Source organism: Natator depressus, chromosome 2 (genome assembly GCF_965152275.1).
Source record: "Natator depressus isolate rNatDep1 chromosome 2, rNatDep2.hap1, whole genome shotgun sequence".
Taxonomy (NCBI): domain Eukaryota; kingdom Metazoa; phylum Chordata; order Testudines; family Cheloniidae; genus Natator; species Natator depressus.
In genome coordinates, this window is record NC_134235.1 from 210,294,543 (window position 1) to 210,317,235 (window position 22,693).

Genomic DNA, 22,693 nt, shown 5'->3' on the forward strand with positions numbered 1-22,693 from the left:
ATAGCAACTTAAGCTTCTTTTCTTCTTGGCAGGTCACTTTGAGAAATGTCCCAGTTCAATTAAAATATTTTTTCCATTTCCTAGGAGCAGATACAGATGTGTTCTGTCCTGTCTCTCTCTCATCTTCACTGTCAGGGTTTAAAACAAACCTGAGCAAGAAGTGACTAAGGATTGTCCAGCCATTTAAAATTCTAGTGTGGGGGTTAGGGTATGGCTAGTATCTCTTAAAGAGAACAAGGGGCTTCCATTCTGTTAGAAGTGTACTTTGAGGTTATTACCTCAGATGTTGTCGAACAATTCATGTTCTTTGTTAAAGCCAGGATTAACTAGGAGTTATATTTATCAAGTATTTATCAGTTACTTCATCTCTGCTTCCAAAATACCAAGGTAGCAGAGGCAGTGATTGGGCAGTAAATGGGGAAAAAAAACTTAAGGGACAGGAGAAATACAAGGGAAAACCTATGATATTTTCAGGTTAGATGGGTGACATTGTCTAGAAAAAGAGAGATGCAGAGAAAAGACATCATCATTCTGGGCAACTATCTTAATATACTGTGTAGATGACTGTAAAACAAACCGCATATGTTAAACAGGAAGTAGTAGACATTGGATTATTAGCATCCTATTACTGAAGACTTTTTAATGATCTTCTCAAAGCATCATGCAATAAATCAACTAATTAGTTAGAATAACTTGATAATAAAAGTTTGATATTCAGCATTATCTGCAGTGGAGTTGCTATAGATCTGAGACAAAAACGTTTGTTTTCTTGCAAGAGATTTTTCCTCTTGGAGTCACTCACTGATGTTGCATTGACTCAGAACCGTTAAAAGCAGTAGCTTAATAATGGGCCTTGTGCTTGGGCATGTTCACAGTTAGATGTTGTGGCTGCATATTAAAACAATCATAAGCCCTTCCTTTCCTTGTTTCTTTCTTCCACCTCCCAACAGGCATCCCACCAGTTGTATCCCAACTGGATAAAACTTCTACCACGTGAAAAGAAATTAACTGTCCACTAAGTGACACCATGGTGGAACAGTGATGTACTTCCAAATTATAATGGATTTCCCAAAACATTTTTATCACAATTAGTTATATATGTGACATTCCCTGGGATGAAGTACTTTTGTTTCACCTCCTTCGCAAAAAAACCCACAAATCCCATACTTTCTTTCCTACTCCACACCATAAAATATCAATTCCACACACTTTTCTACTCTTCAGAAAACCCATCAATTCCATACTCTTAGTCTCATAACTCACTAATTGTATATTCTCTCACCTGTGATGGTTCTCGGGGGATCCAGAGCTGTGAGTCTCCTTGTTACCCCCCTGCCGCCAGTGAAAGAGAGTCTCCCTGAGACCAGCAGCCTGTTAGCCACCCAAGCACCCTCCTCTGGGCAATGTGAGTCCTTACTTTGCCTTATGGTTAACAATAGGTGTACCCTAGTCCCCAAGCCCTTTTGAAGCATTCTCTGGTAGTGTCCAGCCCCGCCTCCACTGAACACTCACAGGAAATACCAGGGCTGCTGTCCCCAAGGGAATGGTGTATACACCAGCTTGTAGGATTCAACTGAGGATCAGCATCTTGCTTAATACTACAGCACAGAGATATATTTATAGTGAAACAGAAATAAGTTTATTTTCAAAGATGCAAGAGCTACTGAGTTAGAATAATGGAAACAAAAGGGTTACATATGAAACAAAATCATAACACACTTTTTTAAAGACTAAATTTTACAGGCTAACTACCTGTCTAAAGATGTTTTGTCTCACCCAAAGTCCTTTGGAGCATCTTTCACTAAGGTAGGCGGAGATCCTGTTTTTATGAATGTAAATGTGCTGTCTGTTTACTTCCTAGAATAAAGGGGTATCATTTTGCCTTCTACTTATATTCCCAATTGTTCATTGTCTGTACTCTGGGTGATAACCTTTGTGGCTTATTTTCCTGCATGCTGCTACCTTGTTGATTTCATGTGCCCCTTCTGACTTCCTATGTAGATGTGTAGTCATTGTGTTAACTTACAATGCTTAATTTTCATGACAATATAGAGACCAATGAATAAATATCTTTTGTCTGACAGAAAACCTGTTTGTCAACTCTGCCTTGAACAACTTTTAAAACACATTTTCAGTATACTTATGTAACTTTTGCATAGTCTCCATCCATCCATTTCACAATGATATTAATGAGCAGCGTGACCCTAGCTTTCATTAAAGACCTCACATAATGTGCTTTGGTGATCCAGAATGTACATACCAGGATCACAATATTCAAGTAACCCCCTTGCTAGTTGGCACTGAGGAGGTTTTGAGTTACATCATCCCAATCCATTAATCCTCCACCCCCTCTCAATATCCTTCAATGCACCAAGCTTGCCCAGTACCTCATGGAAGCTACTCTTGATGGCTTACCTACCTGGCAGCTTTCCTCAGTAGCAGAAGCTGTTGGAGGCAGGCAAACTGCCCTCTGGTCCCTGGCTCTGGAGTGACTGGATGGGATGGAGCGACGGTCCTGTTTTCTGGTAACTGGATCATTGGTTGTCAAATGAGTCTCCTGTGGTTCTGCAATTCATTGGGTCTCCTCTTCCGGCTGGTGCTCCCCTCCCTCCAGGCTGGTTTCTCCCCTGGATTGTGTGGGGAATGGATCTCTAGGCTTCCTCCCAATGCTGACCATTCAAACTCTGAGCTTAGATTGGGCAGGCAGTTAGAGGTGAATACAAGACTTCCTCTAAGTACAGCAGTAGTAGTCCTCCTTTTGACATGCCAGAGTGACTGGTGGGGCTGAGTAGAGAGTACTTTGGTTGCAGGATTTGCTATTTTTATTATTTATTGGTGCACTTGTCATGTTTTCTAGCTGGTACTGGTGTGAGATGCAGGAATATTTTTCTTGAAGTGGCTGACTTGCCTATGTTGCTAGTGAGCTCCACTCACAGCTCAGCATCTGGCTGAATGAGCAGCAGTGGCTTCTTCTTCCCCAACCTTAGAGCAGGCTGGAAACATTAACATGCCCAGCCACAGAATTGTGGGAGGGAGTTTGAAACAATGACCCCTAACCCAAATTTAACCCGTTACTGTCCACCATGAGCATATCATGTGCACAGAACCAGCCTAAAGAATCTGGGGAGGTTTGAGATACAGCCCTAAAAGTATTTGACTCCATTCACTTTAAAATCCGCACAGACACACCCCTGGAACCCCGACCTGGGGTATTCTGTCTGCTACCAAAGATCCATAAACCTGGAAATCCTGGATGCCCCATTCTCTCAGGCATTGGCACCCTGACAGCAGGATTGTCTGGCTATGTAGACTCCCTCCTCAGGCCCTACGCTACTAGCACTCCCAGCTATCTTCGAGACACGACTGACTTCCTGAGGAAACTACAATCCATCGGTGATCTTCCTGAAAACACCATCCTGGCCACTATGGATGTAGAAGCCCTCTACACCAACATTCCACACAAAGATGGACTACAAGCCATCAGGAACACTATCCCCGATAATGTAAACCTGGTGGCTGAACTTTGTGACTTTGTCCTCACCCATAACTATTTCACATTTGGGGACAATGTATACCTTCAAATCAGCGGCACTGCTATGGGTACCCGCATGGCCCCACAGTATGCCAACATTTTTATGGCTGACTTAGAACAACACTTCCTCAGCTCTCGTCCCCTAATGCCCCTACTCTACTTGCGCTACATTGATGACATCTTCATCATCTGGACCCATGGAAAAGAAGCCCTTGAGGAATTCCACCATGATTTCAACGATTTCCATCCCACAATCAACCTCAGCCTGGACCAGTCCACACAAGAGATCCACTTCCTGGACGCTACGGTTCTAATAAGCGATGGTCACATAAACACCACCCTATACCGGAAACCTACTGACCGCTATTCCTACCTACATGCCTCCAGCTTTCATCCAGACCACACCACACGATCCATTGTCTACAGCCAAGCTCTACGATACAACCACATTTGCTCCAACCCCTCAGACACACACCTACAAGATCTCTATGAAGCATTCTTACAACTACAATACCCACCTGCGGAAGTGAAGAAACAGATTGACAGAGCCAGAAGAGTACCCAGAAGTCACCTACTACAGGACAGGCCCAACAAAGAAAATAACAGAACGCCACTAGCCATCACCTTCAGCCCCCAACTAAAACCTCTCCAATGCATCATCAAGGATCTACAACCTATTCTGAAGGATGACCCATCACTCTCACAGATCTTGGGAGACAGGCCAGTCCTTGCTTACAGACAGCCCCTCAACCTGAAGCAAATACTCACCAGGAACCACACACCACACAACAGAACCACTAACCCAGGAACCTATCCTTGCAACAAAGCCTGTTGCCAACTGTGTCTACATATCTATTCAGGGGACACCATCATAGGGCCTAATCACATCAGCCACACTATCGGAGGCTCGTTCACCTGCACATCTACCAATGTGATATATGCCATCATGTGCCATCAATGTCCCTCTGCTATGTACATTGGTCAAACTGGACAGTCTCTACGTAAAAGAATAAATGGACACAAATCAGACGTCAAGAATTATAACATTCAAAAACCAGTTGAAGAACACTTCAGTCTCTCTGGTCACTCGATTACAGACCTAAAAGTGGCAATATTTCAACAAAAAAACTTCAAAAACAGACTCCACCGAGAGACTGCTGAATTGGAATTAATTTGCAAACTAGATACAAATAACTTAGGTTTGAATAGAGACTGGGAGTGGATGGGTCATTACACAAAGTAAAACTTTTTCCCCATGTTTATCCCCCCCACCCCACCCCCCACTGTTCCTCAGACGTTCTTGTCAACTGCTGGAAATGGCCCACCTTGATTATCACTACAAAAGGTTCCCCCCCGCCCCCGGCTCTCCTGCTGGTAATAGCTCACCTTAAGGGATCACTCTGGTTACAGTGTGTATGGTAACACCCATTGTTTCATGTTCTCTATGTATATAAATCTCCCCACTGTATTTTCCACTGAATGCATCCGATGAAGTGAGCTGTAGCTCACGAAAGCTTATGCTCAAATAAATTTGTTAGTCTCTAAGGTGCACAAGTACTCCTTTTCTTTTTGTGAATACAGACTAACACGGCTGCTACTCTGAAAACTTTAAAAGGTGTGTGGACCAGCTCTCTGGTCTACTTCTCTGGTGGTGTGAAGCTCGTAATAGATTCCCCAAGGTAAAGAGGATGTTGTCTGGTGATCCCTAGCTGCTATATTTATTAGAGGGTGGATCTTAAATTCACCGCAACCTCCAGATTCCTGCTGCTGGTTTGTTTTGGGCCTTGCAATTAGTTTGCATTTGTTTAGACCATTTTATGTAACGCTAGCTTCACAAAGAAATGGGCTAAAATATTTTTTTACATGAAAGCTGAGAGTCTTCATGGGAACAAAGGGCTGCCCTGTTAACAAGAGTCCCATGTGAGTCCCTTCCAGTGTCTCAGTGACATGGAATCCTATGTAAATTGGCCAGGCCTGGGTGCAGGTTAAAGCTACAGAATCTAAGTGCCAATCAATGGATCTTGGAGTCACCGGATTTGATGCACCATTGATGCCAGTCTTATGCCAATCAATTGAAGAGCAGCTCCTCTACTTCAAAGCATATATGTGTGTGGGTACCAGTGATCAGTTTGGTTTATATTTTTTATAAACAAAGTTGTACCCTTTCAGCAATGTTTGTATTAAATTTGTGTGGCATGCATCTGCCTTGTGCTGTGCTCATCAAAATAGATTTTTATGCATTGTCCTTTTTAACCTCTCAGCTCACTAAGTTGCTTGATCTGTTTTGGAGCCAGAAAATGTTCAGGTAGTGGAAAATTTCAAACAAATTAACCTTCCATGGAAAAATAACTGCCTATCTGTCATCTGCAGTAGGCATTGATCCCTAACTTGTTTATGCCTTGCATTTGTTATGCATGTGTAAGCACATTAGCCTTTTCATTTCATTCATTAGACAGTTAGTCCTTGATTAGTGTTTTCTAGTTTCTGTCAAAGACCGTACTACTTCTTTATTCATTTTGTTTTAGGTCTTTCTTTTACTTTTGCCTTAATACAGAGGAAAGTTAATAATTTAAGTACAACGGTGGTCCTTTCTGTTTATTTTTTTCTAGTAAATATACTTTCACTAATTGGAGTGTCTAACATGTGGATAAAGTACCCAAAACGGTGCTTTCTAGATAGCAGAGTTGATTTTGATCTACTGGCTGTCTTTACATGGAAGATTGGCAGTTCAAGTTTTACTACCAGCATCACTTTGAGGATAAACTATTTGTAACTGTGGGATTACCTATAATAGTGAATATTTGCCTTGTAAAATTACTTTTCAACTTTCTTATAAATACGATAATATGTGAATGATAAGCAGATGAGACTGACAGGACAATGAGTTTGGGAATACTCCATTGAGACAAGGAAGTTCCACGTGGGAGTTACAAGTGAGGTGAAGCAGATAAGGATGTGTTTAAGGTTAGCACAGTTTCTCTCTCTCTCTCTCTCTCTCTCTCTCTCTCTCTGTATTTTTTATCTTGCTTGTAGGCCACTACAGTTGAACTTAAATGGTACTGATTTTACAGATAGATGAATATGAAAAATAGCATCAATAATTTTCTATTTTTCTATTAAATACATGGCACTTAAATACATGATGTGAATGTGGCATGGTCTGAAGGTTTTACTGACACACATTGGGGATGATATATGTAACTTGTAAGTATTGAAGCTACTTGGGAGTAATTTGGTTAGCCATCATAAACTCATACTGCTTAAAATCTTTATGCCATTACCACATCATCATGTGTGATGGTTGTGTGTGTGTGCACACGTGCGTGTGCACCCAGGCAAACTGTGACTTAGACCCCTTTTAGAGCCTCTTGAGTGTACCCATCGGGGACATGCCTGGCTTCCTGTGCCTCACTCTGGGTGAAACCACATGGCCCAACCACTCTTAGATTGGACTCTGGGCTGTATCTTCCTGTTCCCAACCATGTTAACAACACAGGTCCAACTTGGTTTTGACACCTGTAATAGTTTCCCTTTGAGAGTCCGTGATAGCATATGTTTTCAACGACAAAGAAACAGTATCTTCAAAACAAAGCACTATTAATTCATTCCTCAGAGGTACAAACCACTTAGAGCAAAAGGGAAAAAAAAAACAATAAAAAGCCTAGACACTTTTTTACTTACACCTTTGTATGTTCCCCTAAAGTTTAAACCAAGCCAATTCCAGCTCTGGCAGGGAGAAAACAGATTGCCCCCTCTATAGTTTCTACCTCTGTCTCTGTCAATCGGGTGTCAGCTTTTCTTTACACAGCCTCTTCAAGCTCACCCAACCCCGCCTCCCTTTTCTAGGATCTTTGGGGATTAGATGTCCTTTGATCCAGGCTTAGCTTTGGAAAAAGTAAATCATTGTAAGCTGGATGGAGCCAGACAGGTAGTTTATTCCCCAGTGATAGCTCAGCCATTGTTTTCTCATGGATTCTTACACGTGTTATTGTTTTACCTTTCCTGCTTGGTTCCTTAAACAACCCCTTTTGATGTGCCTCCATAGCAAATACCCCATCATAACCAAACACAGAGAGGCCTTGTGTGATACTCCCTGGGGGTACTCAGGATTGTGAGCCATAGTCACTACTATATACCCTTAGCATCAGTGAGCTTTGTCTGTGCCTGCCTGGGTTCAGCTCCCAGACTCCACCAGCTACTGGCAACACAAGCACCTCTCCTCCAGGCCTCGCTCTCTCTTTACACGTTAGTGTTGGGCACACTTCACCCCACGAGTCATCCTAGCATCCCCAGTGTCCAGCCCCTGCTCCAGTGGACGCTTACAGAATTACCAGGTTTGATGTTCCCAAAGGAACAGTGCACCACAGCTTACTAGTTCATAGATTCATAGATTTCAAGGCCAGAAAGGGTCATGGTGATAATCTATTCTGATGACCTGCCCAACACATGCCATAGAACTATAGTTCCTAGTGTTCACATTAGAGCACAGCTTTGCTTAAGACATAACACTTAAATGTCTGTGTAGAGAAAGCAAGTATAAGGTTTTTTTTAACAAAGAACAGAGATTCATCTGATAGCAAACAGAAATATTGAAACGAAGGGTTACATATAAAACAGTCGTAACATGCTTTCTATGGCATCAACTTAATTGACAATTATACTCCTGTTTAAAGAAGTTTATCTCACCCAAAGTTCTTCCCAACATTTTCAGCCAAGCCTGGTTAAGATCCCTTTTTCATGAAGCAAACACACTGGCAATTTACTTCTTCAGTGAAGGATGCCAGGGCTTCTTTCACTCCCAGATATACCAGAACAGACCTTTAATCTTCACCTGAGAACTCCGCCTCTCCCTCTGTTTACCTCTTCCTGTTAATTTTCTTTTAAAGTGCCCCCAAGCTCTTCATTACTATTTAACTTGATATGCTAATAGACTTCTGTTGTAAGACACATAACCATTAGCTAGGGAGATAAGTGTCTCTCACCTCCTCTCTGGAGAAGTTTTTCTCGAGGAACGAGGAAAGCTAGCTTTGAGTGACTTGCCTTTAACTACAAGGCCTTAAGAACATAATTTCCAATATACATGCCTATCTTCTTACATGTTATCCACACGTGCAACTCGCAATGATTCTGATGACCAGGGTGACACAGGCTTCCATTAGAGACTTTACATGATGTTCTTTGGTGGACTAGTAGGTAAACACCAGAAACTGGGGATCCCTGTAACCCTTTTATACTCCTGTCCCTCTTGGCACAGAGAGGTCCCTGGGTCACACCTGCACCATATAAAGAATCAGTAGAGATATTTCCAGTCCATCACATTGTGTATAAAAGCTTACCTCTTATTTGTTATTTTTAATCCATGATTTTAAAGTGCTTTATATCCTCTTCATAAGTTAATGTCACCAAATCTGTGTGTATTTGTAATATATATGATATAATATAAAAAATATACCCCCCTACACATTTCTTCCAAGGTGTCTATGAGGTAATAGGACATGTGTATCTAAAGGCTGGGAATGCCTGTGCTCTGGAGATGCCTTATGTAGGGATCTGATTTAAAGATTTAGCATGCAGTCATTTTGTAATGGCAGTGATGGTGGTTCTCCTATATAATGAATCCACTTATTTTTTTTAAATGTGTATATAATATTGGGTAGCCAGATTGTGACCTAGAACTCTATATACAAGACTGTTGAATGGTCCTATACAAATGCTCAGGCTGTATACAGGTGAGGTTACCTGACTGGGTCTTCCATCCTACTTTATCAAATAAAGAGATTTCATAGATGTATTCTGTAGTCCAGCAAAAATAATGATGTGGATAGTAAACCTTCACTGAAAACAAATGCTTGTATGCTGCACAGCAGTTAGAGATACTTTCAGCAAAAATAACTGTCTCATTCCATTCATATAAAAAGATGTAACAGACTGTAAAATGTGTAGTAGGTGAATGATCTGGAGCTATAGCTGCTAGTTGGAATATTGTATATCTGAGATTTCAAAATTATCAGGGTACTGCTCTGATATAATGATAGTGCACAAAACATCTTGTGGTTTATGTGCCTCGGTTAGAATTTCGATTTTATATTTTGCAGTTTTACCCATGATGATAGATTTACACATTTCTTTTTTCCTGTTAGGATGCTTCAATTGCCCACAGATTCCACATCATGCGAGAAAAACATCCAGAGAAGTTCAACAGTAGGTAAGAACATAAACAATATTTGCATGTGAATAGGTTGTTTTCAAATGGGTAAGATGTATGTTCCATGAGGAGGTAAATTCTGCATTTTCCTTCAATATATTGATTATTATTACAAGACAGAATGTCACTGCATCTTACTTTAAATATCTGGTTCCAGATTATTCCGATTAAAATCAGCGATATCTGGTATCTCAGTTGAAGTGAACAGCATTATAAATAAAGTGTTCTCACATGCAAAATGATTGACTCTTAAGATTAGCATGATAGAGATGATGCACTGTGGTATCTGAGGATCCCTGAGTTGACACTTTGCCATTAGGAACTGCAGAGCACTTATTAGACAGCTGCAGCTGGGGGTCCTTATCTTTCGTTCCTACATACACACTGGTATGTTGACAGGGGACTCTTCCATATATACTCTTTGTGAGGAAGGGCAGCTGAATGCTGTTTTATAAATATATACTTCTTATCATTAAGAAGCTTGGGAAATGTCTAAAATGTGCGAACTGAAACTTTGCGTATATCCACGTGTTCCTTTTTGAGTTTGATATGGACTGTTGTTCCAAAGTTTTTTTGGAAATGTAAAATGTGTTAACATGTACTCTAAATACATCTTTCCTCAATAGACTGCTTACTGAGTAGATAAAATCCATAATTCAATACTTGTTTGTCTCTCATATTAGGGTAATTTAACAGATCAACAATGATGGGGAATGGCAACATTTCAGAAGTCTTAAGTAACATTTAAAGGCACAAGAGAGGAAAATAAATCAATACAATATATAGGAATATATACTGCACATATTTATTTATATACTTATGAATATATTCTCTCTCTGGGCCAAATTGTGGCATTTACCCACTGATCGGAATTGGGGCCTATGTGGAGCTGCTATGCTCCATAGGGAGATCTTGGAGCAATTGTGCCTCAGGTAAGCAAGCTGCCCTAATGGATGAGAGTTACACAGGCTGCCATTTCTATGGGATAGTGGATCTGCTCTCCCTAGTATGGCTGTCCTGCTTTGTGGACCAGTACAGAGTGATGTGAGTGCGTTTATTAACCACTGCAGTGTGGCCGAAAACACTGTGCTCCCCCAACCACAGGGACTGAGGTTGTCACCAGCCATACACCAGGAGGCTTCTTACACATTCAGTACCCCTCAGCATCTGTGAGGATCTATCATGATCCAGGGTTAGATATATTACAATAAATTCATCAATAAGCGCCCATGTTATAACACAGTGGTGGGCAAGATGCGGTGCCCATCAGGGTAATCTGATTGCGGGCCACGAGACATTTTGCTAACAATTGACCATCCACAGGCATGCCGCCCCCCTCCCCGCAGCTCCCAGTGGCCGCGGTTCGCCGTTCCCGGCCAATGGGAGCTGTGGGAAGCGGCAGGCCGCAGGGATGTGCTGGCCACCACTTCCCGCAGCTCCCATTGGCTGGGAACAGTGAACCGTAGCCACTGGGAGCTGCGGGGGGGCATGCCTGTGGACGATAAATGTCATCAAAATGTCTCGCAGCCCGCAATCAGATTACCCTGATCGGCCGTAGGTTGCCCACCACTGTTATAACCGCTCCTCTTCATAAAGCTCATATATTTTTCACTCCCAAGAAATATATAATGAAGAGAATACAGTGGTTCATAAAGACATATTGCTGGAGCTATCAGACACTTATCAATGCAGGTTTTCTAGACTCTGAAGGTGAAGCTGGTTTATCCGTGGCCCTTCTGCGTATTTTCAGCAGTTGGAAATTTTAATTTATAAAAAGCTCAGCTAATAATATGAGTTTCAGATCAGATTTCATGTCACAATAAATCATATGCCATTAATAACATCTGCTGCAGGCTCACCTTGAAATTCATCTATATTTTAAAGATTCTGATGTTTCTAACATTATCTTAAGGAAATTAATTACAAAAATATATAGTTCCAATCTTTACACCTCTTGTTACTGAGATACTGAAAGAACTTGAAAAGGTAATGATATTTCCAGGGGTTAGAAGAGCTCTCATTCAGATGATATAATATTTATCAAAAATAAATCTAAGTATTAACTGTTAAAAGTTATAATTTGCTAGCATGTTTATAATAGAGACGTTCTAATGTCAACCCAGTCATTTGTAGATAGCCAGAGTGCTACCTTTAAGTATGATATTTTAGACAAAGACAGTACATATCTTTATTCAGATAGTTTCCTGAAGCATTTTGCTACAGGCTTATCATTTTAAAATATATTTGTTTTATTTTGCATACGGGGGAAAATGACAAACCCTGCTAATGTAATTTTACATACAATTATCTCAGATGTAGTTTGTTCTGTTAACAGCAGTTTGCATACGGTGACATTCCATAATGAGAAACCTGCTGTAAGGTATTATGTGAAAACAAATCCATTTTAGAACTCCACTGAGCCAGTGGCTATAAACTTTGTAATTTACTAGAAGGTGGCATTTTCAAAAGCATCTCGGTGACTTGGGAGCACAAATCCCAATAAGGTCAAAGGGACTTGTACTCCTAAGCCATTTAGCCTCTTGAAAAAATATCACCCTGAATTCCTAAATTCTTATCCTGTCTCTGAAAAAAGAATCCCTCTCAGGCTTGGAGTTCGCTTAGTAAGTTCTGATTTCTCAGAGACGATGAGCACCCAGAAGTCCTGTTAAACTAAGTGAGAGATTAAACATTTCTGTAAGTCAGACCATTGCACTGCAGTTCTACTTTCAGAAATGCCTATGTAACAATCTGTTACACAACTAAGATGGAATTCCTTGCTAAACAGAATTTGATTTTTTGTGTTATACAGAGTAGATATAGAATCATAGAAGTGTAGGGCTGGAATGAACCTCTAGAGGTCATCAAATCCAGCTCCCCTGCACTGAAGCAGGACCAAGTAAATCTAGTCCATATCTGACAGGTGTTTGTGCAACCTGTTCTTAAAAACCTCCAATGATGGGGATTCCACAACCTCTCTTTGAAACCTCTTCTAGAATAGCTGGAATAAGCTCTGAATATCACTTTAGTGACAAAAATAAGTTTTTGTTACTTTAAACAGGCAGTAAAGGTTGGGGAGTGTGAGCTGGATTCCATCCTCGCTCATGCACCTCAGTAAAATTGATAACTAAGATCCACATTGAAGGATAATTCTTCCCTCATTTAATACACCTGTTCAATTCCATTGAAACTAAAACAGGTTATAGCTGCAGCAGTGTAAATTAGGGCAGATTTTGGCCTGATTTTTTTTTAAATGAACTACTGATGACTCATAAGCTGGAAAGAATCCAACTCGACAGTCTGAACCGAGGTTATATTGGTAGGGCTGGCCATTTTTACTTGTAAACTGAGCAGATGTGATAGGAAAATGAAATCACTGAGATGCAACCACTATGGGACTGCCCCTCCCATGCCAGTTTTATTGTCACTTCTCAGAGGACAACTTTGCTGCCTCAGTTTCACCGTGTATAAAATAGAAATAAAAAATGTTTCTATTTCACTGGATTTGGAGGGATTGTTTAGTGAGTGTTCATAAAATGCTTTCAAAGTAATAAAATCTAAGTATTAGGAACTCCTTCCTCTATTCAACATGTGACAGGAGTAATGATTTTCTTTTTCATACAAAGCTTTAACATTGCTAATTTCTCAAAAGTACAAAAAATAAAGTAGAACTGAGATTTTCAAAGTCACCCAAGGGATTTGGACACCCAATTCCCCCCAAAACCTCAACTTAAATACATAGCAAATAAAGAAATGCACATAACTAAAGAATGTATGCAATAGATATACTGTAATCTTTAAAGTTACTCTTCCGAAAACCTAGAGTTGCGTCCTTTAGTGTGATATTTTTCTTTTCAATGATCAAGTGTGTCCCATGGTCTTACTGATAAGATACATACTGTTACCATTCCACAGACACTTAAGGGGGTAAGTGTTTAAATGCATTCATAACTACTAGAATCTGAGTTGTCATAGTAGCCAAACACCGGTGGATTGAAGTGCTGAGATTACTGCACTTGAGAAAGCATGGTTCAATTCCTAGTGCCTCCTGTTCAGAGCAGGATCAAATTTCTTGATTTCAGTGAGCAAGTGTCTAGTAGTTAACCCTTGCAAACTTGCAGAGGACAGCATTTGAAGTAACACAGTATCACTAAACTGGGATGCTGTTAAAATAATCTAGTTTGGTCAGAATGCCCCTGCAGGGAGATCTGTGTATACACCATAGACTGGTGCTGAGAAAAATAGATATATGGTTTATGTGAATTGAACCTGCATGTGGAGACAAACTAAACATTTTACTAAAATCATTCAAGTCCATATTAAATAGTCTAAAATAGTATTTGATTAAATTAAGTTTGCTAACATGACTCTTTAGGTGTGTCTACACTGCAAAGGAAAAACCCGCAGCACTGAATCTCAGAATCTGGATCAATTGACTTGGGTTTGGGCTGCAGTGCTAAAAATACCAGTGTAGATGTTCCTGCTTGGACTGGAGACTGGGCTGTGAAACCCAGTGTAGGGGGAGGCTGGCAGAACCCAAGCTCCAGTGTGAATGGGAACGTTCACACTGCTATTTTTAGCCCCACAGCCCGAGCCCTGCAAGCCCAAGTCAATTGACCTGAGCTGCTTAGACTTTCTTTGTAGTGTGGACATACCCTCTGGCACCAAATAGCGCACAAGATATTTTTGTGGTTCAGCAAACTAAAGTAGAATTTATAGCTTGCATTTACAGTTCTAAGTACATCATTTTAGAGATTTTCAAACACGAGTTTCTCTTCTTGATGTATAGCTGTTTTATGATGAAGAAATCCTAAAACAAAAACAATCTCCTATTCCTAATAACTTGATTAGTGTAGAATACTTGACCTTATATTTTACAAATTCACTTGTATCGTGTTTAATTATGCTTCTATTTTATTCCAGTATCTGTGCACTTAACCTCTAAAGACACTGGTATTAAAAAAAACCCATTAAATACAAATTTACTTTGTGCAAGTGACCTCCAAGAAAATAAGCCCTCTATTAATGAATAATATGCACATAATTGTGATTAGCTTATAAGCTGTAAACCATATGACGTGGACTTATTCTGGGAAGAAAGAGAAAGCGGATACTGAAAATAACTGAATTTTTAGCCAGTTCTCCCTCTTCCTCCTGGTCCAGTACTGCAGTATACAAAGGTCAGCATAGCACATCACCTTATCTCACCGTAGATATCCTTTGTAAAAAAAAAAAAGTCTCTCACCCCATTAATAGTGCTATATTACACAGGCATCCTGCTGTGAAAGTATGTCCCTCTGTGGGCTCCAGTCCTGGCCTGGTAGCAAAGATAACGGAACACAGTTGCTGTTCTTGCGGCTTTGAAAGCAAAGCAAAAACAATTGCTCCTGAGAGCAAGTACTACAACCACTTTAGGAACTCTCTTCTTCTCCCTGTTTTGGCTATGACTGGATGAGAAGATTCTGTCAGAAGACACCAGCCCAATGCAGAGAGCAGGTTGCAGACATCTACTACCTGTCTCATTGATCCCGCCTGATTACTTTTTTCACAAAAGGATAAGACTCCATGGAACTACACCTCTGAACTCAGGCTCATAATTGCTAATGTAATAGCAATCCTCAACAAAAGCAGAGCAAGAGAATCTGTTTTCTGACACAGAACCGGAAATGTTTATATACAATCAAAAGCTGGCTTGTATTGGCCCACCTTGGCCCAGCTGGCTTCTGGTTATAACATGAATTTAGGCCAGGGAGGAGGGGCAGCCCCCTTGCATCTGACCTCAAATGCAGGAATGCCCTCCTCCCCCGAACAAATACCTTTGGTGCACTCACATGCTATGCAAGCACTGGCCTAGGACAAAGACAATGTGGGTATCCTGGTGCCATCCAGACTATATTTCAGGTCTACTGGCTTCCATTGGGAACTTATTGAGTAATGTTTCTTCACCTTAAAGAACATCAATATTAGCACAGAGAACATTTCTAAAACACTAGACCAAGATCTGATGTTCACAATGACTAAGATGAGGTTTTCTCAGATAGTCTCCAGACTGAGTCACAAAGCTGGATACAGTTTATGCTGCTTGGGTCAGAACATCAACGGTATAGCAAATGTGTTTGTAATTTTTTAACTATCAAGTTCTCTGATCAGACAACAAGGCCATCCCTTACTACCAAGGGCCTTCTTTCTCTCACATCATGGCGGTGAAAACTGTGCTGTTCCACTAGGGACTTTCTGCAGAATCCATATGCAACCTACATCTGGTTCACTATGCAGCTGCCCAACTTCTTAAGGGCATAATTATCTAAGCATATGTCACCAATGTTCTGCACCTTTTAGTGGCTATCTATCAAACATTGGGGTCTATGGGGTGGTGCAGGGGAACCCACTCTCTGGCCAAGCATGGCACAGCCCCTGGGCTCACATAGCCCAGTGAGGCTGTCAGTCTATACCTGGTGTTCAGTAGTCTGAAAAACCCTTTCTCTACCCCCAAGTCCATCGGAATATTGGTAGGGGAACCCAGGCCCACTCATTCCACTGGGTTCCAGCTCAGGGCCCTGGAGTTAGGTAAGCAGGGTCAGCGTTCTTCAACTCTGACAGTGCCCTGAGCTTCTTCCTACCTTCCCCTGGGTCTCTGCAGCCTCTCCAGCCTATTGATCAGTTCATCCCCTCTTGAGCTGTTGCCTCTGGGCAGCTCTTTAGTAGCTTACTGGCAGGAGCCCCTTTCTCCAGCCTGCTCACTCCTTTGCTTCCCATCCCTTTGATCCTCCCAGCTGCTGCGGGGCTTCCAATCAGCAGTGCTGGCAATGCCTATATTAACACTTTGGTTGCTGGGCCAGTGTGGGGTACCCATGACAGGGCCATCTCAAAATTCTGTTCTTTGTCTTGAAAGTTCTAATGGGCTAATGAGGAGCTATTTAAAAGACAACCTCTCACTGTTAAACACAGCTGCTGCATAGGGTATCTGGGAGGCTGAAATTGATGGAACTTGTGTTTAAACTTGTGGGGGCTGCTGGCAGCATACTGTGGGAGGAAATTCACTCACATAGAGGGCCAGCACAAGTCTTTTGCACTACCTAAGACTTCAAAATATGGCTTTACAGATGACCTGTACCTGCTGATAGTGGGGATCACAATTTAAAGGTTCGGCTTCCCCGGAACAGCTCGAATCAGACCTCTCCCCAAGCTGGTCTCCCCCCTTACCCTCAGTCTTTCCTCCTGGAAAGCAGCAGCCCCTCCCTACAGTTCCCAGCTGTTGCTCCTGTTTCTCCCCATGTGGTACAGCTTGTTGGCTCCGGCATGCAGGGAGGTGGCCCAGCCACACCATGTGACCAAGCGAGGCCAGCAAATCCTGGCAGAAATCTGGGGAGCATGATGGCATAAGCCCCCTCCGCCTCTCCCCCCGCATCACTTCTGTATGGCTTAGATGGGAATTAAGCAGTATGTACTCGGTATGCTGACCCTCAGCACAGGAGTGGATTTCATACTCTCATTGTAGGGTTCTCAGCTTTGAATTCACTACTGCTGGAGATCAGGGTGAGCTAGGATTTTCCACTTTTATAATGCAATGTAAGACTTATCTCTTTCACCTAAGACGTTGGTTCTGAAGTGTCTCCAGCTGTGTGCTCTAGAAAATTGTGTGCTGTTAATTGTGAGAGGGGATAGGAGGTTTTTTTTCTTGAGGGAATAGATATATTTTTTAAAAATATATATATATATATATATATATAATGGCATCCAGTTTATTAGAAGAATGGTTGTCTTAGAAACATGTATAAAATAATAACTATGAAATTAAGAGAGATAAAGTCTCAGGCTGTATGTGCTATCTAGCATCTCAGTATTATTTAGCAAGCTATGATACTGAACTGTAGAAATGGCCCAGCACACACTCTACAAGTAAGAAACTGTTGATTCATAACAGATCTATCCATATGCTATAGGCCAAGGTCAATAAAATCTAATTCTCTTCAAATGATGTCAAGCTGGCAACTTATTTTATCGAAGAAGATATTTCATTATTCAGAGTAGGTCATGAACCTATTTTTATGGATTTTGAAATACCAATTGGATATTTGGTACATTCTTTAATTAATTAAAACCACTGCCTCTTATTGCATAGTAGTTTTAAGGCTAATCTCAGTTATTAAATGAAGATCAGCATATGGGAACTATATCTATGAATTTTTCATTTATAATCTGGTCATTTGGAATGAGAAGTAATAAAACAGAAAATGATACCCAAAGCTCTCACACGACTTTCCTTCATAGTCAATTTAACATATGAGAGTGTGTACCACAACCAGAAGGCTTTAATTTGACATTTGTTGCCTGCTGATAAAACATATTTGTAGTTTTTTGTTTGAATTAATAAAATGATTTCGCCCAGCTTTCAAGTGTCTACTTTGAATCAAATATACCAACATTGTGCTAACAATTCTTGGTAAAATATCTTTTTAGTGGGGGGGGCCTGTTGATTTTGTACAGGGAGAGAAATAGAACATCTGAGTCGATGAATAGTGTAGCGGAGGTACAAAACTGGTTCTGAAGCTAGTTTGGCAGATATGCAAAATAAAGTCTGCATCCCTATGATAAGATGAGAGTGGTTATGTCTTGGAAGAAACGTTTATATCCGTTCCTGAGCTGCATAAAGAGGTGAGTAGCAGCCATTTCTGATATATATTTCCAAACAAAACAAAAAAAGCCCAAACAGCCAACTTTCATGTAAAAAACCAGTTAAGATTTCTAAGTGAATACAATAGTCTGACCAATCACAAAGCCTATGCTGTTAAAAGCAAAATGAAGTGAATTGTTAAGGATGTAATAATTTTTACACTTACCATTTAATAAATATTAGTAGCTGAAAGTCCATGCTGTTACATGGGTGTGGCAGTTGGGCCAAGTAATCCACCATCTATGCAGTCTCCCTCATACAAACAATGAAAGTGTTGCATGCAAATTAGCTGTAGAGTAAGGGTGGTGAATGGTCGAATTACCACTAATATCATAATGACCTAGGGCTCTTGGCATACCATATATACGTGCTTGGCTGTCACACAGGTATAATTTATTAAGTCAAAAATGGCTGAGAACTTAACAATTGGACTGTAACAGACCCTGGATCCCAGTGATGGTTGAGCCTGGGGATATTCTGAACAAAAAGAGCTCTCAACCCTGTTTGTTGCTGTTTCTATGGCTTTTTACTGACTCATCAGACGTTCTAGGCTTCAGAGTGACACACAGACAGGTGACAATCCTGGAATCTTATTCAGATAAACACATTATTCTTAAGTACAAAGAAATGAAAATTTAATCACAACACAGAACCTTAACTCTGATCCATAGATGTTTTATGGATTATTTTTGTTACCTTGATTCCAGTATCTAAGGCCCTAATTCAGGAAAGCATCCTATTCAGAACAGCTCTTAAGCAGATGCTGGTAATGAGGAGATCACCTGCTGTTGGACTGACATGAGATACAGCCTAAATCCTGGTCTGTGACCTAGCCCATAAGCAAGACAGCTTTGGATCAGACCCTAGATGCTGAAGAACTGGAAATCTCAGACAACCTGTTTTTACTAAATTTTCAACCCAGTTTTTCAGACTGGAGCAGTATCTATAACTTCACATAACAACCAAAACTTGAGGTGCTGATCCAGCCCTAACTGCTTAACCTTTTAACATTTCTCAATCACTAGTGCTCAGCATGTATGTTTATTCAGATTGCCAGAAAACCAGTCATATTAGCCAGCGTGCCACAATCCTAACTCAATTTCCTGCGGCTCTTGTCTTTGCTAACCATGTGAATGAGACATTCTAGGTATTTGACATATCCTAAAATTTACTTAAAAAAACAAAACAACTACTCCCACCCCCAGCCACCCCTATGTGAATATCTGCCACATTTTTATACATTTTCCTTTTTCTTCCTACTTGCATTTGAATGCACTTGCCTTGCTTATGTTGTTTTAGTCCATGTATCACTTTCATGCAAATAACCAGACTTCTTGCTGACTTGATTACAAGTTTATAATTCCACAGCATCAGGACTATTTTTTTATATGGCTTTTCAAATTTGATATATGCAAAATGAAAACCATTTCCTATTATATAATGTATAGCAAATAATAATCTGTGAAGGAATTATAAAGTAAATCCTGGAGACTTCCCTCAATCAAAACTTTTGAAGATTCCAGATAAATTACTTAGATTTAACACATATTCCTCCAATAAATATGCTGTGAAAATATTAACTTTTTCATAAAAATAGAAAACATCTGTACACGCATCTACATACATATATATTGTGATACAGCATGGCCAGAGGGCAGCAGGAGAGTGTGTTTTTGAAACAGAAAAGAGTTTTATTTGTTTCAGAGTAACAGCCATGTTAGTCTGTATTCGCAAAAAGAAAAGGAGTACTTGTGGCACCTTAGAGACTAACCAATTTATTTGAGCATGAGCTTTTGTGAGCTACAGCTCGATGAAGTGAGCTGTAGCTCACGAAAGCTCATGCTCAAATAAATTGGTTAGTCTCTAAGGTGCCACAAGTACTCCTTTAGTTTTATTTGTGTAACACTTAAAAGAATCACCAAAAAGGATAAAGCAAAACTATGCAACAAAACAAAAGCAAACGCAAGGTAATACCCAGGAGCCTTCAGGAGGGAGAAGTGTTCAGGCTAGCCTGGGCCCAGAGCGGGGGGCTTCCTCGACACTCGTGGTTTTCCACCCTCCTGAGTTACCTGGTGGCCTAGAGCGGGGGGGCTTCCTCGACACTCATGGTCTTCCACCCCCTCGAGTTACCTAGTGCTACGCCCAGTGTCACCGATTATTCCTCTCCTGAGAGTGCCCGACAAGATGGGCACGGCTGCGGGGTGGGCGGTTTGGGGGTGGGGGGGACGTACACCCACGTGTGATAGGACCCCTCCTAGGTGACAGTAATGATGGTATCCACAGCGGCAACGGCTGGGGCTGGGGTCTCTAGCTCTTCCCCTCAATCAAAGGGTCAGACGGAGGGAACCGGACGGGGTCACTGAGCAGCGAACCCCGGACAGCGCCCACCGCTCCTCGAAAGCGTCAAGGGAGTCGGTGGACGCCGCCCAGAGGAACTCCACCCGGATACGTGAATGTACTGAGGATCAGAAAACAGCCCTACAGTCGCAGGACGCTTCATTGGCCAGCCTCCCGTCTCTGGTTTTATAGATGGCTGTTTTAGCTAGGGCTAGGAGGAGGTTAACCAAGAGATCCCGTGACTTTGTGGGGCCACGGATGGGGAGTGTGTAAATAAAAAGGTGAGGGGAAAAGTGTAGCCAAAAGCGTAATAAAATATTCGTGAAGAGCCGGAAAAGGGGCTGCAGCCTGGCACACTCTAAATATACGTGTGCCAGGGTTTCCCTCACGTTGCAGAAAGGGCAAGTATCCGGGATGGGGGTGAACCGCGTCAAAAACACACCTGTGCTCACAGCTCCATGAAGGAGCTGCCAACTAATGTCCCCGACGGGCCTCGGGACCAAGGTGGAATACAGGCTGGCCCACCGGGGCTGCTCACCCTCCAAAGGTGGCAGGAGGTCCCGCCACTTTGTATCGGGGCGGGACACTAGGGTGTGGGCGTGAAGGGTGTGAAGCGTGAGTGTGTATAGATGTTTCCGTGGCGCAATTTGGAAGCTGACCGGCCCAATTAAAAGGTCCGGCGGGCCTCGGGTAGAGGGTGGGCGGGGTGCGCCCTCGCGCAGGGCTCGGTTGAGATAAGCCCGAGCAGCGGGCGTCAAGGCGGCCTTCACCTCCTGAAGTATGCGCCGGGGGTTACGAGGTCTGGAGAGCCCCATGCGCCGAGCGAGCGTCAGGCGATCCAGCCAGCCTCCCCGGTCATAGTACAGGAGGTCTCCGACTCTCGTGACTTCCGCCAGGACCAAACTCTGGCGCACCGAGCGGGACTCTGCCGCCTGCACACGGAACTGGGGGTTGTGTAGCAGGGGCTCCGCGAGGAGATCTGCTCCCACGGTGGCCGCCACGGACCTGGTCGTTGAAAACAGTTTCCAGGTCCGGAGGAGGTCCTGGTAGAAGACCGGCAGCCCGGAGAAGTCTCGCGGAAAACCTCTCGGACAGAGATAAAAGAGCTGCCGGTCGTATCGGAGCCCTTGGAAGTGGCGCAGGAAGGCGTGTGCCAGTATGCTCCACGTCGAACTACCTGCACTATAAAGGAGCCTCTGCAGGCCCTGGAGGCGGAAGACACGGACCTGAGTGTGCAGACACTTCAGGCCCTGCCCTCCTTCCTTCAGGGGTAGATGAAGAACCCCAACAGGGGCCCAGTGCATTCCTGACCAAAAGAACTCTAGAATCGATGTCCGGAGGTCGGTCAGGAAACCCGGGGCCGGGACCAGGGTGTTGAGCCAGTACCAGAGCGTGGACAGGACCAGTTGGTTAAGCACCAGTGCTCTTCCTCGGAGGGAGAGACATCGGAGTAGCCTCGTCCATTTCCGGAGCCGCTCTATCACCCCGCCTTGTAAATTTTGCCAGTTCTCCGGCGGAGAAGGGTGCGTGGCAGAAAGGTAAACACCTAGGTAGAGCAGTGGACCCGCTCTCCACCGGATGGTCTGAAGCGCGGGTGGGAGGGAGCTCACCCGCCTCCAGTCCCCCACCGCCAAGCCAGAGCTCTTGACCCAGTTGACTCGGGCGGAGGAGGCTGCCGAATAGATGGCCTGGCAAGTCTCCACCCGTGCCAAGTCCCCCGGGTCCTGGACCACGAGGAGCACGTCATCGGCGTACGCCGACAGGACCAGCTGCAGCTCCGGCTCCCACAGCACCAACCCCGTCAACCTTCTGCGGAGGAGACAGAGGAAGGGCTCGATCGCCAGAGCGTACAGCTGGCCCGAGAGGGGGCACCTCGCCCGAAGCTGACCGGTTCAGTCAGGGTCCAGTTGAGCCTAACCAGACACTCCACGGAAGCATACAGCACCTG

General features: G+C 42.7%; 1 protein-coding gene and 1 long non-coding RNA gene across 3 annotated transcripts in view; one reads left to right on the top strand and one right to left on the bottom strand.

Annotated features, from left to right (window-relative positions):
- The window catches only part of LOC141983106 (uncharacterized), a 58,014-nt gene extending 49,646 nt beyond the window's left edge, over positions 1-8,368 (bottom strand). Inside the window, exon 1 of the long non-coding RNA XR_012638301.1 lies at positions 8,219-8,368. This is a non-coding gene — a long non-coding RNA (uncharacterized LOC141983106). The remainder of the gene's footprint in view (positions 1-8,218) is intronic.
- DGKB (diacylglycerol kinase beta) overlaps positions 1-22,693 on the top strand; it is a 500,582-nt gene that overhangs the window by 316,771 nt on the left and 161,118 nt on the right. For both annotated transcript variants that reach the window (XM_074945832.1, XM_074945833.1), the window contains one exon: positions 9,673-9,737. In XM_074945832.1, the coding sequence (XP_074801933.1) occupies positions 9,673-9,737 (65 nt within the window). The remainder of the gene's footprint in view (positions 1-9,672; positions 9,738-22,693) is intronic.